At 46.9% G+C, this 15263-nt stretch overlaps 1 protein-coding gene across 1 annotated transcript in view; it reads left to right on the top strand.

Moving 5' to 3' along the window:
* The window catches only part of LOC126106748 (dopamine D2-like receptor), a 111758-nt gene that overhangs the window by 40849 nt on the left and 55646 nt on the right, over window positions 1–15263 (top strand). Inside the window, exon 3 of the mRNA XM_049913121.1 lies at window positions 9454–9660. Within this exon, the coding sequence (XP_049769078.1) occupies window positions 9454–9660 (207 nt within the window). The remainder of the gene's footprint in view (window positions 1–9453; window positions 9661–15263) is intronic.

Here is a 15263-nt window from a genome sequence, read left to right as displayed (position 1 = left end):
CTTCCTTCTAGGAACCCGGTCACATGCCTTTTCTAGATCTATAAAGCATAGATACAATTCCCTGTTCCACTCGTAACACTTCCCCATTATTTGCCGTTAGCTAAAGATCTGGTCCTGACAACCTCTGAGAGGCCTAAATCCACACTGATTTTCATCCAATTTGTCCTCAACTAATACTCGCACTTTCCTTTCAACAATACCTGAGAAGATTTTACCCACAACGCTGATTAAAGAGATACCTCTGTAGTTGTTACAATCTTCTCTGTTTCCATGTTTAAAGATTCGTGTGATTACTGCTTTCGTCCAGTCTGATGGAACCTGTCCCGATTCCCACGCTATTTTAATTATCCTGTGTAACCATTTAAGACCTGACATTCCACTGTATTTGATGAGTTCCGACTTAATTTCATCCACCCCAACCGCTTTATTGCACTGCAATGTATTGACCATTTTCTCCACTTCCTCAAATGTGATCCTATTTCCATCATCATTCCTATCCAATTGTACATCGAAATCTGAAACATTACTGATCGTATTTTCACCTATATTGAGCAACTCTTCAAAATATTCCCTCCATCTGAGCAAGGATTCAACAGGGTTCACCAGCAGTTTTCCCGACCTGTCCATAATACTTCTCATTTCCTTCTTACCTCCCTTTCGAAGACTGCTAATTACACTCCAGAATGGTTTTTCAGCAGCTTGACCCAAAGTCTCCAACTTGTTTCCAAAGTCTTCCCAAGATTTCTTCTTGGATGCTGCAATTATCTGTTTGGCTTTGTTTCTTTCTTCAACATAACTTTCTCTGTCTACCTGAGTTCTAGTATGTAGCCATTTTTGATACGCTATCTTTTTCCTGTTACAGGCTGCCTTGACTGTGTCATTCCACCAAGCAGTTTGCTTCATCCTACTTTTACACACTACTGTCCCAAGACATTCTTTAGCCACTTCTAGTACTGTGTCCCTGTACCTTGTCCATTCCTTTTCCAATGACTGTAATTGACTACATTCAACTAACTGGTACCTTTCTGAGATCACTGTTATGTACTTGTGCCTGATTTCCTTATCCTGAAGTTTTTCCACTCTTATCCTCCTACATATGGACCTGATCTCCTGCACTTTCGGCCTCACAATACCAATTTCACTGCAGATTAAATAGTGATCAGTGTCATCAAAGAATCCCCTGAATACACGTGTGTCCCTCACAGCCTTCCTGAATTCCTGGTCTGTTATTATATAGTCAATGACAGATCTGGTTCCCCTGCCTTCCCAAGTATACCGGTGAATGTTCTTACGTTTAAGAAATTTTGTGATTACTAAGCCCATACTGGCACAGAAATCCATGAGTTGTTTCCCGTTCCTGTTGGTCTCCATATCCTCTTCAAATTTACCCATAACCTTTTCATACCTTTCTGTTCGATTTCCAATCCTGGCATTAAAATCACCCATGAGCGGAACACTGTCATTGTCCTTTACTCTAACAATTACGTCACTGAGTGTGTCATAAAAACTATCCATCTTATATTCATCTGTCCCTTCACTGTGCGAATATACTGACACAATCCTAATTTTCTTAGTTTCTAATCAAACTTACCGAAAAGCATCATACGAATAACTCCGAAGATTGCAAGTGCCGACATTTTGAGAAATGTCGTAAGATCGGCTTTACAGCACATGCATCCAAGTTGCTGAGAAGATTAATACGCATAATAATGGAAAAGAAAATTCAAGATGCATTAGATGACGATCAGATTGGTTTTAGGAAAGTTAAAGGCACGAGAGACGCAGTTCTGACCTTGCGGTTGGTAATGGAAGCAAATGCACTCTGTCTTCAGGCCACAAGTGGCCCGTCGGGACCATCAGACCGCCGTGTCGTCCTCACTGAGAATGTGTATAGGACGGGCGTGTGGTCAGCACCTCACTCTCCCGGTCGTTATGATGGTATTCTGTGACCGGAGCCGCTACTATTCGGTCGAGTAATTCCTCAATTGGCATCATGAGGCTGAGTGCACCCCGAAAAATGGCAACAGGGCAGGGCGCCTGGATGGTCACCCATCCAAATGCCGGTCACGCCCGACCGCGCTTAACTTCGGTGATCCCACAGGAACCGCTGTATCCACTGCGGCATGTCCGTTGACCCTAATGGAAGCAAGACTGAAGAAAAATTAAGACACGTTCATAGTATTTGTGGACCCGGAAAAAGCGTTCGACAATGTCAAATCGTTCAAGATGTTCTAAAGCCTGAGAGGGAAAGGCGAGTAATATACGACATGTACTAGAACCAAGAAGGCTGAATGCCATCGCACTGAACGGGAATTACGTTTAAGAATAGGGCCGTGCAACTAAAAGTTTGGGGAATAATATGGTGGATTGGAATCCCGAATAAAACGAACCTGCTTTCAGAAAAAATATTGTGTGGCATTATCTTTGTCCCACAGCGCCAGCTGCAGGTTTGGCTAGCATCTTTATCTATGTTCAAGAATGCATTCCCCACGGTGTTCTCATGTTTTAGTCCTATCCCTGTGAACCGCGATTTATTTTCAAAGAATATTCTTAAGAATTTATTTTATTTACTAGCTATCCATCGAGAACAGCATGGAAATAGTTGCCGGGGAAATCATAACCAAATTACTATTAACAAATGGGAATTTTATTCACTTTAATAGTGCCTAAAAGCATTTTTTTAAAAGAAACAGATTTAAAATTATAATCAGAAAGCGCCCTCTAAACATCAAAGTTACAATTTATTCAGAGGCAGAAAGGAACAAGTTTTGACTGTATGAGCTTTCGGGCAGAGAACCTTGCCGCTCCCTTTTGACACGGCCGTAGTTACGACCGCTCACAACAGCCTCTGAAAGACGACACTGGTGCAAATCTGCAACACAACAGGTAACCTTAAACTAAGAGTTATAACAATTTACACAAGCACACAAACTATGCACCCCCCGTGTGAGGGATGGAAATGGTACAAAACACTAACAATTAAAATATTAACCTTGCCACCGAAGGTGCAACCTGATTTTAACTTCTAAGAAAAGTCTTACGGTGAAAGGGTTGCAACTTTATATACTAAAATTATCATTTAAATAAAAGCCCATGCAATGCAATTTTATATAAAAATTTCAAAGGTTGACCAAACAATAGTTAAGATGCTCTACAGTACACAGATGCCGCCTCTCAAGATCATAGGCAATAATATCAAGTTTCCAAAGATTAAAACATATTTCAGGTATCAGACCGTTACACTCCAAGCAATAAATTCGTTAACACACTATATCCGACAAACATGACAGAGGCAGCTACTAACATACGGTAGAATGATTGGGAGATTACCGAACAACTCGAACCGCTGGTTGCTCTAACCCGCCCCTACTCCACAAGGGACAAACTGACCTCCCAATTTATAAACAACCACCTTCTACATCTACATCTACATCTACATCCATACTCCGCAAGCCACTTGACGGTGTGTGGCGGAGGGTACCTTCAGTACCTCTATCGGTTCTCCCTTCTATTCCAGTCTCGTATTGTTCGTGGAAAGAAGGATTGTCGGTATGCCTCTGTGTGGGCTCTAATCTCTCTGATTTTATCCTCATGGTCTCTTCGCGAGATATACGTAGGAGGGAGCAATATACTGCTTGACTCTTCGGTGAAGGTATGTTCTCGAAACTTTGACAAAAGCCCGTACCGAGCTACTGAGCGTCTCTCCTGCAGAGTCTTCCACTGGAGTTTATCTATCATCTCCGTAACGCTTTCGCGATTACTAAATGATCCTGTAACGAAGCGCGCTGCTCTCCGTTGGATCTTCTCTATATCTTCTATCAACCCTATCTGGTACGGATCCCACACTGCTGAGCAGTATTCAAGCAGTGGGCGAACAAGCGTACTGTAACCTACTTCCTTTGTTTTCGGATTGCATTTCCTTAGGATTCTTCCAATGAATCTCAGTCTGGCATCTGCTTTACCGAAGATCAACTTTATATGATCATTCCATTTTAAATCACTCCTAATGCGTACTCCCAGATAATTTATGGTATTAACTGCTTCCAGTTGCTGACCTGCTATTTTGTAGCTAAATGATAAAGGATCTATCTTTCTGTGTATCCGCAGCACATTACACTTGTCTACATTGAGATTCAGTTGCCATTCCCTGCACCATGCGTCAATTCGCTGCAGATCCTCCTGCATTTCAGTACAATTTTCCATTGTTACAACCTCTCGATACACCACAGCATCATCTGCAAAAAGCCTCAGTGAACTTCCGATGTCATCCACCAGGTCATTTATGTATATCGTGAACAGCAACGGTCCTATGACACTCCCCTGCGGCACACCTGAAATTATTCTTACTTCGGAAGACTTCTCTCCATTGAGAATGACATGCTGCGTCCTGTTATCTAGGAACTCCTCAATCCAATCACGCAATTGGTCTGATAGTCCATATGCTCTTACTTTGTTCATTAAACGACTGTGGGGAACTGTATCGAACGCCTTGCGGAAGTCAAGAAACACGGCATCTACCTGTGAACCCGTGTCTATGGCCCTCTGAGTCTCGTGGACGAATAGCGCGAGCTGGGTTTCACATGACCGTCTTTTTTCGAAACCCATGCTGATTCCTACAGAGTAGATTTCTAGTCTCCAGAAAAGTCATTATACTCGAACACAATACGTGTTCCAAAATTCTACAACTGACCGACGTTAGAGATATAGGTCTATAGTTCTGCACATCTGTTCGACGTCCCTTCTTGAAAACGGGGATGACCTGTGCCCTTTTCCAATCCTTTGGAACGCTACGCTCTTCTAGAGACCTACGGTACACCGCTGCAAGAAGGGGGGCAAGTTCCTTCGCGTACTCTGTGTAAAATTGAACTGGTATCCCATCAGGTCCAGAGGCCTTTCCTCTTTTGAGCGATTTTAATTGTTTCTCTATCCCTCTGTCGTCTATTTCGATATCTACCATTTTGTCATCTGTGCGACAATCTAGAGAAGGAACTACAGTGCAATCTTCCTCTGTGAAACAACTTTGGAAAAAGACATTTAGTATCTCGGCCTTTAGTCTGTCGTCGTCTGTTTCAGTATCATTTTGGTCACAGAGTGTCTGGACATTTTGTTTTGATCCACCTACCGCTTTGACATAAGACCAAAATTTCTTAGGATTTTCTGCCAAGTCAGTACATAGAACTTTACTTTCGAATTCATTGAACGCCTCTCGCATAGCTCTCTTCACACTACATTTCGCTTCGCGTAATTTTTGTTTGTCTGCAAGGCTTTGGCTATGTTTATGTTTGCTGTGAAGTTCCCTTTGCTTCCGCAGCAGTTTTCTAACTCGGTTGTTGTACCACTGTGGCTCTTTTCCATCTCTTACGATCTTGCTTGGCACATACTCATCTAACGCATATTGTACGATGGTTTTGAACTTTGTCCACTGATCCTCAACACTATCAGTACTTGAGACAAAACTTTTGTGTTGAGCCAACAGGTACTCTGAAGTCTGCTTTTTGTCACTTTTTCTAAACAGAAAAATCTTCCTACCCTTTTTAATATTCCTATTTACGGCTGAAATCATAGATGCCGTAACCGCTTTATGATCACTGATTCCCTGTTCTGCGTTAACTTTTTCAAATAGTTCGGGTCTGTTTGTCACCAGAAGGTCTAATATGTTATCGCCACGAGTCGGTTCTCTGTTTAACTGCTCAAGGTAGTTTTCAGATAAAGCACTTAAAAAAATTTCACTGGATTCTTTGTCCCTGCCACCCGTTATGAACGTCTGAGTCTTCCAGTCTATATCCGGCAAATTAAAATCTCCACCCAGAACTATAACATGGTGGGGAAATCTACTCGAAATATTTTCCAAATTATCCTTCAGGTGCTCAGCCACAACAGCTGCTGAGCCAGGGGGCCTATAGAGACATCCAATTACCATGTCTGAGCCTGCTTTAACCGCGACCTTCACCCAAATCATTTCACATTTCGGATCTCCGTCAATTTCCTTCGAGACTATTGCACTTCTTACCGCTATAAACACGCCTCCCCCTTCACTGTTCAGCCTGTCTCTGCGGTATACATTCCAATCTGAGTTTAGGATTTCGTTACTGTTTACGTCTGGTTTCAGCCAACTTTCTGTCCCTAGTACTATATGGGCGTTGTGATCGTTTATTAATGAGAGCAGTTCTGGGACCTTTCTATAGACGCTCCTGCAGTTTACTATTAGCACATTAATATTGTTATTCCCTGTTGCATTTTGCCTACTTCTATCTTGCCGCGTCTCAGGAGGCGTCTTGTCGGGCCTAGGGAGGGGATTCTCTAACCTAAAAAACCCCCATGTGCACTCCACACGTACTCCGCTACCCTTGTAGCCGCTTCCGGCGTGTAGTGCACGCCTGACCTATTCAGGGGGACCCTACATTTCTCCACCCGATAGCGGAGGTCGAGAAATTTGCACCCCAGATCTCCGCAGAATCGTCTGAGCCTCTGGTTTAAGCCTTCCACTCGGCTCCAAACCAGAGGACCGCGATCGGTTCTGGGAACGATACTACAAATAGTTAGCTCCGATTCCACCCCGCGAGCGAGGCTTTCCGCCTTCACCAATTCCGCCAACCGCCTGTACGAACTGAGGATGACCTCTGAACCCAGACGGCAGGAGTCATTGGTGCCGACATGAGCAACAATTTGCAGTCGGGTGCACCCAGTGCTCTCTATCGCCGCCGGTAGGGCCTCCTCCACATCTCGGATGAGACCCCCCGGCAAGCAGACAGAGTGAACACTGGCCTTCTTCCCCGACCTTCTCGCTATTTCCCTAAGGGGCTCCATCACCCGCCTAACGTTGGAGCTCCCAATAACTAATAAACCCCTCCCCCCGTGTGCCTGCTCGGACCTTGCTGAAGGAGCAGCCACATGTCCCCTCACAGGCAGAGCGGGCGATGCCACACGGCCAGCCTCCACATTGACCTTCCGCCTCGTGCGCCGCGAACGCCGCTGAACCCTCCACTCCCCTTGGGGAGAGGGTGGCCCAACCGCGCCCGGTACCCGCGAAGATGTCTCGACAGCAGGGACAGTGGGTGAAGCATGTAACACCTGGCGTGTACCTTGCGACGCACCAGACTCCCCACTGCCGCTACACTCCGAGGCAGCAGCCCGAAGACGGCTGACCGCGGCCATCAACACGCTCAGCTGTACGCGAACAGTGGCCAGCTCCTCCTGCGTCCGTACACAGCAGTGGGCAAACGGAGAAGAATGGTGGGACGACCCCAAAGCAAACTGCTGGTGACCTCACCAAGAAAACAAGTACAATTTGACAATAGTACATGAAACCAGATAGCACCAATCACTTAACTTCTAATAAACTGTGATTTCTCGAGAAGACCTGGCACAGCACCCCCAAATCGCTCTCCGGAACCGCCCGCTGCCAGCCGCTTCGACGGACGCAGGAAGGCGCCCCGATCTCCCGTCTCACGGCGTCGCAGCTCGCACCGGCCAGACCGATGTCGTGGGTTGACTCCTGTTGCTCTCGTGTCGACCGCGAAGTCACTACCCTTTCTCTATACGCCGCGGCCCATTGTATTCACGTGGCGACCTCACACGCGCCAACGCTGAAGGCGTCTTGTGTCTCAGTGCGCGACCGACCAACCGATCGATCCAACCGTCAATGACCATTGTCTAAGCAAACTCGAGCAGACTGGCGGCCTAACGCCTAACGCCCCGACCGGGCAACCACTCGCTGAGTTCTCTTACCGGCGGAGTGGAAAGACTCTCATTTTTCCGGCTTTGAAGGTTGATCCGAACGACAGACATACTAGCACTCCGAACGACAGACAGACACTAACAGCCAAACAAATGCGGACGACAGACTAGCAAGCTGGGGACGAGAGACTGACCCAGACTGACTCACTGGAGACCTCATAGCGTCCCTCAAAGAACTAGGTATTATTAAGCAAGTAGCAGCATCTAACGGATACAGGACACAAGATGTTACACGTATGTTTAACAAGATCAAAAACAAATCCGCGGGCATCAGTAGCGATTCTAGGAAAATTAATGTTAAGAAGAAGTTTGTCACCCTGACATACAAAGGGCATGTGTCGGAAAGAATTGCTAAATGCTTTCCAAAAAACGTCGCAGTGGCATTTCAGAACGAAGGGCAAATGGCACATAGATTAAGACATAAACCAGCAACGACGAAAAAAATGAAATACAATAATTCCGGAGTATATAAGATTAAATGTGCTGAATGTGACAGTTATTATATAGGACAAACAGGGCGGAATTTTGAAATTCGATACAGGGAACATTGCAGTCATAGCAATCGAACAGCATTTGGAACACATGTAAAAGAGAGTAGACATGAAGTGAGTAATATAAATGAACAAATGGAGGTGCTACATAAAGCTCCAAAAAGTCTCTATCTCAACGTGCTCGAAGAGATTGAAATATACGCACATCAAAGAAAAACCCCAGGCCTACTACTTAATGAGCAAAGTGATTTTATGCACAGGAATTATTATGAGATTTTTAAAGACCTGTTTTAGGCTTACTCTTGAATGCAACAGCACGCCCCAGTAGGAAACAGCTACAGCGGAACGGCCCTCAGCGTACTGGCGGCGAGGTGAATTGGGCGCGGCGCAAGACGACTCGGCGTGGCGTTGTATACCTTCTGACGTAGGGAAATCCACTCCACCACCAATCAAAAACAAAGAAGAGCAAACGCACATTTTCGGAAGAATATCTACATTTTAATTATATTTTATGTTTCTTTATAAAGAAATTTTAAATTAATGTAAAAATCTTTCGTTTCATGGTCCACTCAAAAAGATTATTCATATGTTATTACCTTAAAAATTGTCTTATTAAAAAGAATATTCGCTATTAATATATACGGCGAAATAATAACAGATGCACAATTGTTACAGGTAGAGGGCACTTTTACTTGTTACCAGTCAGGTTACTCTTAAATACTGCGATATAATTTATTAACAGATTGAAATTAACTTTACTTATGACAGTGAACTGTGTGTTCTATACGGACAAGTTACTCTGTAACTACAACACATGGTATGTTGGCATTAAACACGTTCCAAAATTTCTTTTTGTAAACTAAGTTATTTTAATCACTAACTGTATCTCTCTTATTAATTACATTTTAACATTGTCTAACAGATCTGAAGATGGGCAGCTAGCCCGAAACCGGTAATTGAAAATATAAGAATAGCGATCGAAGACTGAAACGCCATATTTTATTTCATGAACGATCGCGGAATTCCCAGTGAGACAACCATGTCCAGTTTTGGCCACCTTTCTCCTTTCCCACCAGAGGCAGACACCGAAGCTGCGATAGCCACAGCTGCGCCACCGCCAGAAACGGAGGGCGACTGCTTCACACTACGCGCTGCGGCGTGCTCTTCAAAACAGCAACTTTTACCACAGATCACCCTGTACGCTGTTTTGCTGTTCTGATTGCAGGCGCTGCGGAACCGCGCGAGGAAGGCGAAAGCGGCGCGGCGCCCCCTTCCGACGGACATAAAGCCCGGCTCGGTGATCGAGAACCTGGCGCAGACCAGGCGGCTGGCGGAGACGGCGCTGGGGCCGCCCAACCTGCTGGGGCCCGGCGGGGCGCCCACCACCACCGACGACGAGGAGCGGCCCACCAACACCGGCTCCGGCAGCCAGGTACACACATACCACCAACAGTGTCCGGAAAACGTGTGCTATTACGGAATCTACCACTGGAAGGCTGACCCACCAGTGTAGAAGTAGGCAGGCCAGGTAGCCATTGCTGAGGCTGGGTGGTACCCATAAGGAGAGCTTCCATTCGGAATGGGTGGCGCCGTGGTGGATGAGCCACAGATGAAGTGGATGAAGTTATCTGTCGCTTGCAGCCATACGGCTCTAGTATTCTCTACACAAGGAAAGTCCTTGTTTGACGCAGAGAGATATGAACCTAAAATTTTCCCTTCTCTGGCTATGTCATGGGAAGTACAGCCAGGTACAAACATACGACCAAGAGTGTCCGGACAATGTGTGCTGTTACGGAATCTACCACTGGATGTCATGGAAGGCGGACCCACCAGTGTAGAAGTAGGCAGGCCAGGTAGCCATTGCTGAGGCTGGGTGGTACCCATAAGGAGAGCTTCCATTCGGAATGGGTGGCACCGTGGTGGACGAGCCACGGATGAAGTGGATGATGTTATCTGTCGCTGGTAGCCATACAGCTCTAGTATTCTCTACAGAAGGAAAGTCCTTGTTTGATGCAGAGAGATATGATCCTAAAATTTTCCCTTCTCTGGCTATGTCATGTGAGGTACAGCCAGGTACAAACATACGACCAACAGTGCCTGGACAACGGGTGCTGTTACGGAATCTACCACTGAATATCATGGAAGGCGGACCCAACAGTGTAGAAGTAAGCAGGCCAGGTAGCCATTGCTGAGGCTGGGTGGTAGCCATAAGGAGAGCTTCCATTCGGAATGGGTAGCACCGTGGTGGATGAGCCACAGATGAAGTGGATGAAGTTATCTGTCGCTGGTAGCCATACGGCTCTAGTATTCTCTACAGAAGGAAAGTCCTTGTTTGATGCAGAGAGATATGATCCTAAAATTTTCCCTTCTCTGGCTATGTCATGGGAGGTACAGCCAGGTACAAACATATGACCAACAGTGTCTGGACAACGTGTGCAGTTACGGAATCTACCACTGGACGTCATGGAAGGCTGACCCACCAGTGTAGAAGTAGGCAGGCCAGGTAGCCATAGCTGAGGCTGGGTGGTACCCATAAGGAGAGCTTCCATTCGGAATGGGTGGCACCGTGGTGGATGAGCGACAGATGAACTGGATGAAGTTATCTGTCGCTGGTAGCCATACGGCTCTACAGAAGGAAAGTCCTTGTTTGATGCTGAGAGATATGAACCTAAAATTTTCCCTTATTTGGCTATGTCATGGGAGGTACAGCCAGGTACAAACATACGACCCACAGTGCCTGGACAACGTGTGCTGTTACGGAATCTACCACTGGACGGCAATTAAGGCGGACCCAACAGTGCAGAAGTAGGCAGGCCAGGTAGCCATTGCTGAGGCTGGGTGGTACCCATAAGGAGAGCTTCCATTCGGAATGGGTGGCACCGTGGTGGATGAGCGACAGATGAACTGGATGAAGTTATCTGTCGCTGGTAGCCATACGGCTCTACAGAAGGAAAGTCCTTGTTTGATGCTGAGAGATATGAACCTAAAATTTTCCCTTGTCTGGCTATGTCATGGGAGGTACAGCCAGGTACAAACATACGACCCACAGTGCCTGGACAACGTGTGCTGTTACGGAATCTACCACTGGACGGCAATTAAGGCGGACCCAACAGTGCAGAAGTAGGCAGGCCAGGTAGCCATTGCTGAGGCTGGGTGGTACCCATAAGGAGAGCTTCCATTCGGAATGGGTGGCACCGTGGTGGATGAGCGACAGATGAACTGGATGAAGTTATCTGTCGCTGGTAGCCATACGGCTCTACAGAAGGAAAGTCCTTGTTTGATGCTGAGAGATATGAACCTAAAATTTTCCCTTATTTGGCTATGTCATGGGAGGTACAGCCAGGTACAAACATACGACCCACAGTGCCTGGACAACGTGTGCTGTTACGGAATCTACCACTGGACGGCAATTAAGGCGGACCCAACAGTGCAGAAGTAGGCAGGCCAGGTAGCCATTGCTGAGGCTGGGTGGTACCCATAAGGAGAGCTTCCATTCGGAATGGGTGGCACCGTGGTGGATGAGCGACAGATGAAGTGGATGAAGTTATCTGTCGCTGGTAGCCATACGGCTCTACAGAAGGAAAGTCCTTGTTTGATGCTGAGAGATATGAACCTAAAATTTTCCCTTATTTGGCTATGTCATGGGAGGTACAGCCAGGTACAAACATACGACCCACAGTGCCTGGACAACGTGTGCTGTTACGGAATCTACCACTGGACGGCAATTAAGGTGGACCCAACAGTGCAGAAGTAGGCAGGCCAGGTAGCCATTGCTGAGGCTGGGTGGTACCCATAAGGAGAGCTTCCATTCGGAATGGGTGGCACCGTGGTGGATGAGCGACAGATGAAGTGGATGAAGTTATCTGTCGCTGGTAGCCATACGGCTCTACAGAAGGTAAGTCCTTGTTTGATGCAGAGAGATATGAACCTAAAATTTTCCCTTCTCTGGCTATGTCATGGGAGGTACAGCCAGGTACAAACATACGACCAAAAGTGTCCGGACAACGTGTGCTACTACGGAATCTACCACTGGACGTCATGGAAGGCTGACCCACCAGTGTAGAAGTAGGCAGGCCAGGTAGCCATTGCTGAGGCTGGGTGGTATCCATAAGGAGAACTTCCATTCGGAATGGGTGGCACCGTGGTGGATGAGCCACAGAGGAAGTGGATGAAGTTATCTGTCGCTGGTAGCCATACGGCTCTACAGAAAGAAAGTCCTTGTTTTATGCAGAGAGATATGAACCTAAAATTTTCCCTTCTCTGGCTATGTCATGGGAGGTACAGCCAGGTACAAACATACGACCAAAAGTGTCCGGACAACGTGTGCTATTACGGATTCTACCACTGGACGTCATGGAAGGCTGACCCACCAGTGTAGAAGTAGGCAGGCCAGGTACCCATTGCTGAGGCTGGGTGGTACCCATAAGGAGAGCTTCCATTCGGAATGGGTGGCACCGTGGTGGACGAGCCACGGATGAAGTGGATGATGTTATCTGTCGCTGGTAGCCATACAGCTCCAGCATTCTCTACAGAAGGAAAGTCCTTGTTAGATGCAGAGAGATATGAACCTAACATTTTCCCTTCTCTGGCTATGTCATGGGAGGTACAGCCAGGTACAAACATACGACCAACAGTGCCTGGACAACGAGTGCTGTTACGGAATCTACCACTGGATGTCATGGAAGGCGGACCCAACAGTGTAGAAGTAGGCAGGCCAGGTAGCCATTGCTGAGGCTGGGTGGTACCCATAAGGAGAGCTTCCATTCGGAATGGGTGGCACCGTGGTGGATGAGCCACAGATGAAGTGGATGAAGTTATCTGTCGCTGGTAGCCATACGGCTCTAGTATTCTCTACAGAAGGAAAGTCCTTGTTGGATGCAGAGAGATATGAACCTAAAATTTTCCCTTCTCTGGCTATGTCATGTGAGGTACAGCCAGGTACAAACATACGACCAACAGTGCCTGGACAACGTGTGCTGTTACGGAATCTACCATTGAATGTCATGGAAGGCGGACCCAACAGTGTAGAAGTAAGCAGGCCAGATAGCCATTGCTGAGGCTGGTTGGTACCCATTAGGAGACTTCCATTCGGAATGGGTGGCACCATGGTGGATGAGCCACAGATGAAGTGGATGAAGTTATCTGTCGCTGCTAGCCATACGGCTCTAGTATTCTCTACAGAAGGAAAGTCCTTGGTTGATGCAGAGAGATATGAACCTAAAACTTTCCCTTCTCTGGCTATGTCAAGTGAGGTACAGCCAGGTACAAACATACGACCAACAATGCCTGGACAACGTGTGCTGTTACTGAATCTACCACTGGATGTCATGGAAGGCGGAGCAAACAGTGTAGAAGTAAGCAGGCTAGGTAGCCATTGCTGAGGCTGGGTGGTACCCATAAGGAGAGCTTCCATTCGGAATGGGTGGCACCATGGTGGACGAGCCACAGATGAAGTGGATGAAGTTATCTGTCGCTGGTAGCCATACAGCTCCACTATTATCTACAGAAGGAAAGTCCTTGTTAGATGCAGAGAGATATAACCCTAAAATTTTCCCTTGTCTGGCTATGTCATGGGAGGTACAGCCAGGTACAAACATACGACCAACAGTGCCTGGACAACGTGTGCTGTTACTGAATCTACCACTGGATGTCATGGAAGGCTGACCCACCAGTGTAGAAGTAGGCAGGCCAGGTAGCCATTGCTGAGGCTGGGTGGTACCCATAAGGAGAGCTTCCATTCGAAATGGGTGGCACCGTGGTGGATGAGCCACAGATGAAGTGGCTGAAGTCATCTGTCGCTGGTAGCCATACGGCTCTAGTATTCTCTACAGAAGGAAAGTCCTTGTTTGATGCAGAGAGATATGAACCTAAAATTTTCCCTTCTCTGGCTATGTCATGGGAGGTACAGCCAGGTACAAACATACGACCAACAGTGCCTGGACAACGTGTGCTGTTACGGAATCTACCACTGGATGTCATGGAAGGCGGACCCACCAGTTAGAAGTAGGCAGGCCAGGTAGCCGTTGCAGGGGCTGGCACCCATAAGAAGAGCTTCGACTCGGGATGGGTGGTACCACAGGGGATGAGCCACAGATGAAATCGATGAAGTTATCTGTCGCTAGTAGCCACACGGCTCCAGAATTCTCTACAGAAGGAAAGTCCTTGTTTGATGCAGACGGACATGAGCCTAAAATGTTCCCTTCCCTGGCTATATCATGGGAGGAACATCGGGCAACCAGAGAAATACTCCCCCAATACTTAGTTTTCACAAGACCTGATGTTGATTCCTCCTTGACCACAAAGGCTTTATTCTTTGTGGGGAACATAGCAGACAAGTGTGGGAAGTGGCAGCCATGTCCAAAATGAAAAGTGAATCAGTTTTGATCAAAACAGCGTCCCCTGCACAGTCACGCAAGCTGTTTGTTTGTAACAAGTGGGATCACATACCAATGACTGTCACTACCCATAAGAGTCTAAATAGGGTTCAGTGAATCATCGTTTTCCACTGAGAGCTGCTCTTGCAATCTAATGATGAGTTGCACACCAACCTGGAGTTATGGGGTGTACACTTTCTCCACAGGACAATAAATCACTCCTGGTGTCTTCATCCAGGCACATGTATTCACATTATAATACTAGCCCCATTTCTAGAGATTGTGGACGACTGCTGCATCAAAATTCTCCTTGTGTACTCCCCCCCCCCCCTTCTGTGCTAACTGTGAAAAGCACCATTCTCCCTGCTCATCAAATTGCACCTTTTTTCCAGAAAGAGAAGAAAAGACAAGAATATAAGACTCGGGACAAACTAACTTATTAAGAGACCAAGAACAATCATGCTCCCAGCATGTATAACAGCTCCTGCCCATTACACCTCCTTCAGTGGGTCCTCAGCGCTGCTCGACCGAGCCTGCCCTCCTGATGGCCTCTTCCTTGCTGCTTCCTCAACACCTACTTTGAGGCTTACCACCCATTAGGGTCATTGGTTCCCACCTTCCAGCTGGTGACAGATCACCTTCCTCTGGCGACTCTCTCCAG

Source organism: Schistocerca cancellata, chromosome 10, assembly GCF_023864275.1.
Source record: "Schistocerca cancellata isolate TAMUIC-IGC-003103 chromosome 10, iqSchCanc2.1, whole genome shotgun sequence".
Lineage (NCBI taxonomy): Eukaryota > Metazoa > Arthropoda > Insecta > Orthoptera > Acrididae > Schistocerca > Schistocerca cancellata.
The sequence above is the reverse complement of the archived record's forward strand: the minus strand, read 5'-3'. Positions and strand labels throughout refer to the sequence as shown.